This window comes from Teleopsis dalmanni, chromosome 2 (genome assembly GCF_002237135.1).
Source record: "Teleopsis dalmanni isolate 2A chromosome 2, ASM223713v2, whole genome shotgun sequence".
Lineage (NCBI taxonomy): Eukaryota > Metazoa > Arthropoda > Insecta > Diptera > Diopsidae > Teleopsis > Teleopsis dalmanni.
The window spans coordinates 213,643,022-213,656,618 of record NC_051847.1 but is presented as its reverse complement, the minus strand read 5'-3'; the positions used below and the strand labels follow the sequence as shown (position 1 = coordinate 213,656,618).

Genomic DNA, 13,597 nt, shown 5'->3' with positions numbered 1-13,597 from the left:
TTTTGTGGTTATGTTTGTGTGTATTTTTCTATAACTGACCTTGCTTATGATTTATAAACAACAACAATAAAACTGATTGCAAAAATGAAAGAAAAACAAATCACATTTACAAGGAACTCAATTCTCAATATAATTAAGTAAATCATTTGCATAAAATTTTATTCTTCTTTTTAATGCAATAATTAGACCTGTTTTAATTTAAACTAAATACTCGTAAAACAATAAAAACAAATTGAAAATATGAATATACAAATAATAAAAAAATTGATAATTGTTATTAAAATACAACGATGAGTAAATACACACAAACAGCAATAAAGAAATATTTATTTAAGTGCGCTAAGTGCACACACACATAATCAAACACACGCACAAACACACATACTCTCGTCAAACACTGCGCAAGCGGGAGAAGTAAAGTAGCGATATGAAATTGAAAACAAAAAGAAATCAATTTCAAATTGAATTAAAGTGAATATTACTTCATCACACGATCGCAAAGAATGAAAGTGAAAATGAAAATATCTTACGACAAAAGCAAGACAGCGGCGCACCCAAGAAGCTATCAAGAATCAGCGAGACAAACTGAACAAAAGCAACAGAGCACACGTTGCACGTTATACATTGAACGGTGCAAAGAGATGAGGTGCGGTACGCTAATTAGGCAAATATAAGAGTAAAAAGAAATGTCACGTTGCTGAAATGACAAAACGTAATAGGCAACTAACTAACTAACGGAAAGCTATGTAATTACCATATAGTAAATATTTATCAACACACATAATTAAAAAACTATCAATTTATATTCAAATAAATGTATACATACATATGTACATATGATCGTATCTCAAAAAATTTTATTTTTAACATTTTTTATACTATTTTTATACATGTACATATATTTAAAAAATAATCTAAATACTCGTGATTGAATTCTTTAGATTTTTTCTTTGTATTCTTTACTCTTTTTATTTTTTTTTGTATTCATAATATGACAATGTTTATAACTGTTAAATATACTAAAAAAATTTTATATGTCAGCATGTCTGCGTCAGCGTCAACGTCATCGTCATCGTCGCTACTGTCAAAGTTGCAAAGCTGTTGCAGTAGCGCTCTTTCCTGCTTATTCTATTTATTTCTGGTTATATTAATTCTGCTACAACACACAGCATCATCAACAAAAATATCCGTCCATTTTTTTTTTCATTTACTTTGATTGTGTAAAACAAATACAATGTAAATATAATTTACGTTTTTATTTAAAAAACGAAAGTTCTCAAGTCATCACCAACACCACCCTGCATATCACCGGCTACTGCAACTTTTATAACTTTTGCTACTGTGTTTGTTATTGTTGTTGTTGTATGGTTGTTAAATAAATTAAAATTTCATGTTCTTATTAAAATAAAGCTTCAACCAATACTTTTAAACAAAAAATCAACACTTATTCAAATTTGTCCAAAAATACGCGCGTTCACTTACACAAAGAAACAAAAAATTTAGTAAGTTTATTAATAACAAATAATTATAAATATAAAAAAAAAAAAAAAATTGCACAAAAAATTATTTAAGTTTTTTTCTTTTATTTTGTGGCTTTTATTTTTTGCTTTGCAAACACTCATGTGAGCGCCACTTAAATGTTCTTAGCATCAACTGCGCTGCCAACATTTGCTGCCAACTTACTTTCACGTTCACATACGTACACATTAGCAAATTATATCAAGTTTGAAAAAAAAAGTTTTCTGCAAAGCTTCTGCTGCTTCAAATGCCGGTAATTGTTGTTGTAGTCAGTCATTGTTACTCTTGCTTTTATTTTTACTCATAGTAGTATTTAAGTGTTTGCAAAAAAGTTCTTTGACGTATTGTTTATTTTATTCTGCCGGCATAATGTTTGTTATTGTTTCTTTCGTTTAAATTATTGCCATTGCGGCTATTCTAGCTATCGTAAATGAAGCGGCATAGTATTTTATTTAATTTTATTATGTATGCTCACATAAAGCTTTTTGACAAAACAGAGCTTTTTGTTTTATTTATCTCATTCTGATCGTTACTCTTACTTGCTCTTTTGTTTATAAACTCTTAAAATATTAAAAGCTGATTTAACTTCATTAGGGTGTATAAAGGCTAAATATAGGACTTTTTTCCACTTGGCACAAACTGCATAAGAATTATTTTGTTTTTTTTAACCCTCTAGTTACCAAGTTTATTGTTTATAGATAGTTTTACAGTAAATAAGCAATATGTGTAAAAAAATTATTTTGTTAATAATGAGTTCAAATTCACATCTATATTATAATGATTGTAATGATTATTAACACTATCACAGTAGTTGAATTGTAGGGCGCGTTAATGTATTTAAACGAACTAGAGAATTAATAAGGTTTTGTAAAAAAAATGAATAATGACACTATTAATATTATTAGCTTTTAAAATTATATATTTTCAATTGTTTACTACTTAAACAGTCTAATGCCATTTGTGTACTCAAGTAATCTAATGCCTGATTTGCAATGCAAGCGGTATTGACTTAGTTACAGATTAAGGTAAGTTAAACCAGGAATCCTAAGTATCCACTAAGGCCCATTGTGTTAGCGTGTATAAACCACCTTAAACCTTTGACAAGGCTTAAACTGCTCTTTAGAGGGAGTTGCTGGAGTTAACCAAGGTTCCTAAGAAAAGGGAACTGGAATTAAAAACTATCTTGGATGTAAATTAGACTGAACTCGAGAATAGTATGTATATATTGCTATTAAATGTATTATCGAATTCCAGAAAAGTTATAGCTTTCCTAACACCGATCACATCCGCCTGATAAACACTGTAATGAACAAAAATTCCATAATAAATCGATTTATTCAGTCCTTCTGAGAAAACTCCAGTGACTTATGTGTACACTTAGTGCTATACTACCTATTTTAGAGCCGTCAGTAAAAATGATAAGATCTTCTCAGTGATTAACTTTTGTTTCTTAGATAGAAACTCGAATAGATGTGGAAATGGAGAATGGGAGAGATGTAGTCAATATTTTTTTAAGTAAGACTAAAAGTACCTTTTTAATCCTTTATGTAGTATTAAGTATAAGACATTGGGCGTAATCTTAAGAGCAGATAGTACTACCATTTCTTTACTTATAAGATTAAGCGGCATTTGTCTGAGGTCGTCCTCCCTGCTGTGATGCCGAACAACTGTATAGATCTTACAACAGTCACTTCTTACTAATAGCTTACGTAGAACTACTGCCTACTTTGAACTTCTTATTGGTCGATTGAACCAACAAAACTGTGGAATGCAACTGTTGATATGTAATAAAATTGCGTTATTAAATCAAATACATCCGATTTTGATTATATGTCATTAGTTATATACTTTACACATTAAATTTTAGTACCAACATTAAAGAAATCCTTTTGCTTTTGAAATAAAAAATTCACTTACTAACTATATTGACTTCTATAAGTCAATTACTATATTAGGGAAAAAATATTCCACTTCATTTACATTTAATTTTTTTTGTTTATGTACAAAAATGCGGTTAAACTTGCCACATCGGAAGTGCAATAATAATGACAATTGAACAATTATGCACATGCAATTAAAGTGCATTTGTGTGCAGTTAGAATTTACTCTGTATGCCTCTGCACACCTGTCTGAAATAGCTCAAAGTAATTAGATTTATAATTAATATGTAAATATGTAAGCATACATGTGCGAAGTTATGCAATGCAACCGATAAATGTCGCATTTCTATGCGAATTACTGGCAGATAAACAAACTCAAGGAACATTGAACTTGTCTAAGTGAGCCCATCCAGAATCTAATGGCATAATTACAGACACAAAGGAAGAATGTTTAAAACAATGAATCGATAAAAACTGTTCCTTACTTTAACTATTTGATAAAACTTCCTATACTATTTTTTTCTCAATTATTATTATTATTACTATTATACATATACATATACATATGTATATTTTTTTTTTGTCGCATATGGAATTTTTCATAAATATTTCATAGATTCTATTGCTGGTGCATTGTAAACATATTTCATTTATTTATGCAAATAATAATTAAGTGCAAATTGCATTTGATGAATTTCTCGTGTTCTGTTCCTTACACATATCTTGCATTCATTTGCATAATAAAGTATTTCTATACAAAATTATTGATTTGATTTTAAATGATATGTAAATTATACTTACGAACCTAAACATCTATGCAAATATCCACTCAGAGATGAACTAATCAAAATTAGAAGACAAACAAAAAGTAATTTTGTAAATAATTAATAAATTCATTAACAAATATTTTACAAAGATACAAATCATATCAACATAAATAATTTATTTATATAATATTGCGAACAAAAAAAAATAACAAAAACTTAGGTAAAAAAAAATAATTTAAAAAATATAAAACAATTATTAAAAAAATATAATTTAAAAAAAAAAATAATTTAAAAAAAGAATAATTTAAAAAGTAAAACAGTTCTTCTTTATCTAAATCGTTTTCAAGAATAATTATACGAAACTCTATATTTATTTACACATACCCCCTTCAATAAGATGTTTTGGACAAGTATACGTTTCATTGCAATAATTTTTTACATATAACTATTAAAAACTAACTTTAAAGTAACTTAATAATATTATTTATTTATGCAGGTACAATACTGACCAAGGAGCGATGGACCAGCAATTCTGTCTGCGCTGGAACAATCATCCTACAAATTTAACTGGTGTGCTTACCTCCTTGTTACAAAGGGAGGCACTTTGCGATGTAACTCTTGCATGTGAAGGTGAAACAGTAAAGGTAAAGTATTCGAAAATGATATATAATATAAGTATTCTATCAATATTTATACTTTTTCTTCTATCATCTTTTTCTCTCAATGGAGCAAAGGTGCTCATTTAATAAACTTCTTCATAATGTTTGCTTTGAATATTGTTTAAATTGATCGCCAATTTTATTCTAACAATTTTTCGAAAATGTGAGCTTAATAGTCTTTGTTTTCCAATATTTCACTCGTCTTTAATAATCAACTTAGAATTGATTATAAATAATAGATAACTAGCTGGGGTACTGCGACTATGGGATAGCTATTGACCCTAACCCAACAGAAGACACTCAATCCTTTGAATATAGATCAAAGTGTTTCACGTTCAATATTTTTTAATATCATATAAAAATAAAAGCCTTCTGCACACTATTTTCCTACTAGCCCAGATCAATACTTATAATCCAATCTTTATCCTCTTTTAAATCCACTTGTCTGTCCGAAATTTGGTTGTGAACCAACTTATTAGGAAATAAGCTTCCGATCGTCTTTGCTTTTAAATCCACTTTCGGTCCGACATTTGGTTATAAACAAAATTGTTGCAGAATATAGCTCCGGTTTTCTTAGTGTCTGAATAATATGATCGAACTATCTAGTTTTCGATGTTTCAATATTTTTAGTACCACAATATTTTTAATAATGCATAAAACTGCTATTGAAATTGTAAGAAAATCAGTCTAACTAATTCTTATTGTATCAATTTGATGGGCTAATCATTATTCTAAGTAATAAAGATAGGTAGACACACTTTTCTCATCTTTATGAAGTAAAGACGTATACATGGGTTGGGATATGAATGGGTAATGGCAGTGTGAAAAGTGAGGGGATTATTTAAAAGTAAAATGAATTAAGGAGTAGGATCACATTGCCTCCCATTTTTTATTTTATCTCTTTGATTTTATCACTTCATTTTTGTCGTTTTTATCTTCATTATCTTTTTGTCTTCATTTTTATGTTTTTTAGATTATTTCGCTTTTATTTTCACTTCTTTCTTGTTATTATCTTCTATAAACTTTTATCATTTCATTTTTGAAACGTCATTTAGTCTTATTAGAAATAAGCATCTATGATGTTTCATCAAGTAATTTCTCTGTAATCTTAGCTCTGTCTAATTGAGAAAGGACGTATTACGTAGTTATACACACGAATCAGTTCTTAATACGGCATACTTTGATACGAAAACTTTTGTATATAATTTTGGAGATCCATTAATCTTATCAGTCCCATATTCAAATTGCAAAATAACATATTTTATATATTATATTATAGTTGGTATACGAGTATTCATATATCTCTTTTTATCATACAGGCACATCAAACTATCCTGTCAGCATGCAGCCCATATTTTGAAACAATTTTCCTGCAAAATCATCATCCACATCCTATAATCTATTTAAAAGATGTAAGATACTCCGAAATGCGTTCCCTGCTCGATTTCATGTACAGGGGCGAGGTAAATGTCGGCCAAAGCTCATTACCGATGTTTTTGAAAACAGCTGAAAGCCTACAGGTAACTAAAATTATATAATTTTTAATAATTTAAATTAATAAATAAATTATTCATTTTAGGTGCGCGGTCTGACAGATAATAATAACTTAAATTATCGCGCTGACTGCGACAAACAACGCGACTCAACAACATCCTCACCAACTGGACGCTACGCAAATATCAACGAACGCGAATCACGTGAACGCGACTCATTACGCGGTCGAGATTTGCGTGATGAACTACACTCACATCGCAGTAGTAGCAGTTTGAGTGAACGTAGTGTAGCCGCAGCAGCTGCTGCTGCAGCCGCCGTTGCGGCCGCTGGTAATAATGCCAGCTTACAGAATGCAGCTGCTGTTGCTCTAGGTTTAAGCGAACGATCTCCAAGTGTTGGCAGTGCAAGTGCCGCTGCAGCCGCCGTTGCTGCAGCCGTTGCAGCTGCTGCCAATCGTAGCGCTAGCGCTGATGCATTAAGCGGTGGCGTTATTAATAGTCGCGGTGATGCTGGCAGTGACCGCGGCAGTGAGCGCGGCAGTGTTGGGGGTGGTATGATAGTTGGTGAACGCGGCGAACGTGAAAGGGCTGATAGCCGTGATGAACTCATGCAGTTAGATTATAGTACGAAGGACAGAGATCGTGATAGGGAAATGTCTACCACACCAGTGGAGCACATTAGCAATAAGAGAAGACGTAAGAACTCATCCAACTGTGATAATTCGTTGACCTCGACACATAACGCAAATGTACAGGATAGGCACTACACTCAGGACTCTCAGGTAGAGAAAAAATATAATTAACAAAATCAATTAAAATTATTGTGATCTGCGAGAGTATTGTGTTATATGTTATATTATATTACATTTTACTATAATATATTATTATTATATATCTTATTATTATATATATTATTATTATATATATTATTATTATATATATTATATTATTATTATATATATTATTATTATATATATTATTAATGTATTTATTATTATTATATAGATTATTATTATATATATTATTATAAATTATTATATGGAATACCATGTTCTTGTAGTTGTAACCGGTAGGAATTTGTAAAGTAAATAACATGGAAGAAATTATAAAGCGAATACATGGGTTGGGATATGGATTGGTGTATTTTATGTGAATTAGATTATTTTATATTTAGATTATTTTTGAGCGAGGTTAGATTGGGGAGTGGGTAGGATAGGGATACCATAATTATATTTTGTCGTTGTTCCAGAAGTTGCCGGAACTGCATTACAGATCTAATTACTAACAAAAACAACTGCTAATAAGTACTGTCGTTATAATTATAAGTTTATTTTTAATTATTATCATAATTGTAATTATTATTATCATATAATTATTATCAAAAGTAAATTTTAATTTCGTAACTAAAGTAAGTTCCCATTAAAATATCTGTTTTTACATTTTAGACTCGTTAAGAGTTTTTTTATTTTAATTTAGTAAATTTTTAATTTATGAGTAACAAATTTATAAAGATTATAAATTTTATAGTTGTAGTTATGAAGGCATATTATGCTTGTACCATATAATTTTAATATATTAAACTGTTGTAGTTATAAATATCTGCTAATGCATTTATGATCAAAATTTTTAATTGTCTCATTTAGATGTTAAAAAAAAAATTAATTATTGTATTTGAGTTAATAACACTTATCAATCTTAATCGCAAACTATTAAATAATAAATAGTTTATTTATTTGTGTTGTTAAATTATTTTTAACAAGTGAACATAGCAAAATCGTGCAAATCGTGACCACTGTTTCTACTACTGCAGGCGGTTGTCAGCTAAAAACAGCTGAATGATTTCAAATTAGTGGCGAGTTGATGTAATTTCAGTTTAATTAAATGTAATTTAATATTAAATAACAACCACGCAATATAATTTTCATTTGAAATGGTCAAAGAGTGCCACCACTTGTAAAATTTGTTAGTAACTCATAATTACTTTTATTTAAATGAATTGCAATTGGTTTAATTTAACAATAAATTGTTAATATATATTTATTTATTTAATCTATACTATTTAAAAATTATTATATAAGGGTTTATTTTGAAATGATCCCTTATATCATAGGAATAAACGGGATACCAGCTCCGTTGAAAACCTTCTTATCTTCTATCATTAGCGTATGATGTATATAAACTCATCATTGAAATACACTTATTTTTGTTTTTATATTAATTAGTCGTTAGGTTTTTAAAACTATCTTGCCAAGTCTGATGCAATTACTATATTTCACTACTACTATTTCGTAAACATTCTAGATTTATTTGCACTTTAGACCCCTTGAATAGGAAAAAATGCTACGACAGCAAAACTAGAAAATTCCACAATTTTCTCATATATTCTCGTACATATAAATTATATTTTGTCTAATCTTATATGTAATGTCATAAGTAAATAAATATATTTTTATATATTTGGTAAGTCCATTGATTATAAGTTTCATTCAATAAACTTTCTTTATTCGATAAAAATCTTTACATTCATTGAAAAGAATTGCTTATCGGTCGTGCAAAGTTTTAGAAGATAGGGAATGAGAGGGTTTCCAAATAAAACCTTCTTACTTTGCATGTGATAATATTTATACTTAATAAATATAACGAAGTGTTTTTTTTTTAATTTATTTTGCTCAAAATTATTTTTAATTTATTACCTTTAAGTATCTTGTATAAATTTATTGTGATGGGAAAAGCCTGTTATAACTATTAATTATTTCTTTTTAATTTAGATTTTATTAAAATCATTTTCTGACTTAATATAATATAATGTTATTAATATAATATTATAACAATATTACAGAATGTGTTAACTTTTGGTGCTTGCAGTCTAAAAATTGTGTATGAGCCAAAAAATTATGTATTTCCAACAATCTAAAAAATATATGGAAAGATCACTGATAAAGGGTTTTTGCAAATACTTAAAATAGTAAAATGATTACCCAAAGAATGCAATAACTTATTATAAATAAAATATTGTAGTTATATATTTAGATTAGGTTAGATTAGAGTGGCAGCCTTGTGCTTAAATCCTACGTGAGCACAAATAAAGGCCAGGCCCGTTGTAATACCGTAGATCTATCTACCTATTTCTATTTAACTCTTTTCTCTTTCAAAATCGTTTCTTTGACATATTTGCGTTTAAATTAGTTCTATCAGTTATTAGTATGTATTGATAATTAATTTACTGATTAATTTATTTTAATAATTACTATTTTTAGATCTATTAAATATTTGAACAATGTATAAGATTATTAAGACATTAATTTTATTGATAAGAATATGTTATTAATATTTATAAATATGTTTATTAATAAATTAGGTTTATTAATTGTTACAACTATATACGTTAATATGTCAATATCTTAAGTTCCTTATAATATTATTATAATAATATTTTATTATAAATAAATTCATAAGCAATAAATATCTAGTTATCCTAAGCCAATCAAAATTAATTAATGAAATATGTTTGGTATGATAAATAATAAATAAATCCGTTTTAATCAAATAATCTATATAGGGTTAAAACACACATGATTGGTCATATATTTTATTCCAATATATTGTTGGAACCTTATTACTATTTGGTGTTAAATATCACATCCTTCTTAGTGAGTCCTTTTATGGTAATTCCAATGACTTGTCCACATATAGCTAGGACATAAACTAACAAATACTTTTTCTAAAAGAATCGAGAGTTTTAGGCTTGTCGACATAGATATGATTATTTGCTTAATTTCACAAAAAGTGTCCAGTAATGCCAAATTGTTTGATCTTGCTGGTTTATTCTAATCATAAAAGTATGAAATCATACTTCCGGGTAACACTTGTGGAACTACATAACTTTAACATCCGTATTTTTAATTTCATTCTCTACAAATTGGTAATAATGTGATCCTCCCTAGTCATCAGGATTGATGGTTCGCATCTTATCTTCGTACATTCAGATCAACAGATCAAATTCAACATCACATAGTAGTTTCTTATAGATTCAATGATCTTCCGATAGATTTCTGTATTTAAACTGATTCAGATGCAACTATTTTGTTTGTTACAATATCTACCTAACCTTAGTGAGGCTTATCACACTAGGAAACTCGATGCGAAAACCTTCATCACATTTTGTAGAAAATTTGTACACGTTCGGCGTTTGTTAAACGGTTCATATTGTAAAATGACAAATCTTAATACTTAAAGCAAATTGAATGATCATTCTTTTCAATACCACGAAATAAATAACCCTTTATAACATAAATAATTAAAGTAATGTAGAAATAATTAATAATAAGAAGGCTTACACATCAAATAACCGAATAAATTTTTAATTATTTTCTTAGAACTCTTACAAATTTTTTAAATAAAAAAATAAAATTAAATTTAAATTATGTTTATTAAATTAATAAATTTATTTATTTATAGATATATATTAATTATAATAAAATATTTATTAATTATTTTATTATATTTTATTTAGGCGTCCTCACACAGCAATTTTAAATCGAGTCCCGTGCCAAAAACAGGAAACACATCTGAATCTGAAGACGGCGGTGGGCGTCGTGACTCGCCGTTAGCTGGCAGTCAAGTTGGTGGTGGCATCATTGGTGGCGGTGGTAATGTAAGCGCATTAATTGGTGGAATGGGCCTGAATCAATCACCTAGTATTAAACAGGAATTAATTGATGCCCAACAACAGCAACAGCGCGAACATCATGTTTCTTTACCACCAGAATATTTACCGGTAAGAAATATTTTTCTTTTTAAATTAAATGTTATATGTTTTACTAATAAGTTTGGTTTAGTGTAAGAAGTTTATGATCATTGGAGTAGAAAACGTAATAATGTTTATAAATATGAAGGAAACTATTTAACAAATTTTTTTTACATACTTCTGATTTTTTGTCCTTAACGATATTTAGACTTCGTTGTTTCTTATATATACAAATGATCTTATCGACAAGAATATTACTTTGGGTAACATTGTAGCTATGAGATTGACTAAACTCACAACCAGGCTTCCATAGAGGCTTCCAATGACGAAACAACTAAGCTTCCATGGAGTGGGATGTTCTGTTACCTTTCTATTACAATGTTGTTATTATAATATAGCACAACATTTTTTCTATGGTTGCAGTGTCTTCCTTCATTCACTGGGAGCTTCAGACCTACCTTACATTCTTATCTATTATCATAATCAAATCGATTGTAGTTCTTAACAGACATAAATACTTTGATTAATTAAATAAAGATATCTTATTGTTTATAAAAATTCACCGGATATATTCTACTATCAGAAATTGAATGATTGGTAAAGATCAGTTTTTCTCCCAGGTGTGGATATTATATATAATTAATGCCAAAGTATACTGTTCACATTTAAACTCTTCTATTTTAAATATATGTCCAGATAGCAACTCCAATCTGCATTTATTGAAAGTAACTTTAACCTTACTGACTTTTAAGTTCATTCTTTTAAAATAAGAAGGACTAGATACTTCCGATTCCGAACATTTGTCCTCTCCACATACTCATCTACATTCTACCGTTGTTTTACACCCGCATTTTTTCTCACTATTATTTCCCTTTGTACTATTTGATTTTCGAAGAGTTTGTGATAATTTTAAGGAAGTTAAATTTAAATTGGGAACTTCAACGATGTATAGATATATACAAACAGTTTTTTTTAATCGTAAATACAACTATCTGAGTAGAGATTACGGTCAATATTTCCCACTCATCCCTTTTCTTAAATCTCATTTCCACTTTCTAGTTTTTCATTTTTCTATTTTAATCCATATTTGAAAATGTTATCTTTTTAATTTTCATTTTGATAATTTAATCAAATAAATATATTACATAGTGAAAGAGAGTATTCAACGGGCTATTGTTTGTGTTCAAATGGGTTTTACGAACATGGCCGCCGCTCCAACCTAACCTAACCTAACCTAGTGAATGAGACACCTATATAACCGACAACTCCACATAACTCTTCTATTCCATCTTTACCTTTCATCGCTCACCCATCTTAACTCGTTTATATATCTTGTGTTTCAAATGTCCTACTATATAGGCAGTTAATCTTTTAAAGCAGTTAATCTTACCCAATATTCTCTAGAAATAGCAAATATAAAATTTTATTATATTATATATAATGTATATGCAAATGTATTATGTAAATCGCAAAGTTTCCTGAACATGTTTATAAACATTATATTGTCTCCAATATTTGTAGACTTAATCCGTATAGAATACATTAAGTGTCCTGTCTAACTAATCGTAATTTGTTAAGGTTTTTTCTTTGGACCGGTACGATGGTTCCAATTTATAATTAAAAACAAATTTTTTTTTGTAAGCATATTATATGCATTTTAATGTAGCAAATTAATTTAATTTAGAAAGTATTTTATATTTGTAACCCTAGGAAGATCCTGAATCTATGTATTGTATTAAATATATATTTATATTAAATTTGTTAAATAATGTACTAAAAGAAAATGCTTCACACTTAATGGAATGAGTTTTGTGTAATTCGTAGAAAAATAAAAACTTAAGAAATGAATAAATGGAGAAGGATGAAGGATTATTGAGATAATAATGATAAGAGAAATAATCGGCCAAGAAAAAGAAAAAATCTAACAATTTTCGATATTTTTATTTGTTACTTATGTTGTCCAAAGTACTGTTCTGTTTTTATAATTTTGATTTTTACAAATTATTTTTAAAATATACACAAAATAATACTACAAAATCCTTCTTTCCTTCTAAGTTTTTGTTTAAAGAAATTTTTCTTAAGTTTTTCTTTTTCTTTGTTTTTTTTTATGATTTACATATAATTTCAAAATCAAAAAAAAATGCCGAAATAAAGACCTCAAGTTCTCTCGATAATCCGAAAACACAAACGCAAAACATAAAAACTCACAACAATACTGCAACATTGTCTAGCAACAAGCAAGAACAGCAACATGTTGATAAGCAAAAATCAAGTATATATGCAACAACTTCACAGCATTTACAAAATATGCGACAACAGTTTGAATTGCTGCAACAAGAAAAATATGCGACAGAACAACAACAAGTATTATTGCACCAAGCAATAAGAGAGCAGCAGCAACGAATGAAAAACACTTGGTATCAACAACAGCAACAATTGACTGCTAATATGACAGATATAGCACAAACAGCGGCAACAGTAACGATACGGCATATGTTGCAGCAGCAACAACAGCAACAGCAGCAACAACAAC

The 13,597-nt window shown here is 28.5% G+C and overlaps 1 protein-coding gene across 1 annotated transcript; it reads left to right on the top strand.

Moving 5' to 3' along the window:
* Positions 1-4,659: 4,659 nt before the first annotated feature.
* Positions 4,660-13,596, top strand: LOC119676702 (sex determination protein fruitless-like; the record flags this gene model as incomplete). The annotated part of the gene is made up of 5 exons (XM_038087958.1): positions 4,660-4,809; positions 6,144-6,344; positions 6,404-7,099; positions 10,831-11,094; positions 13,219-13,596. Coding segments are annotated over exons 1-5 (1,665 nt in total), but the record flags the coding sequence as incomplete, so codon positions are not given.
* Position 13,597: the final 1 nt, after the last annotated feature.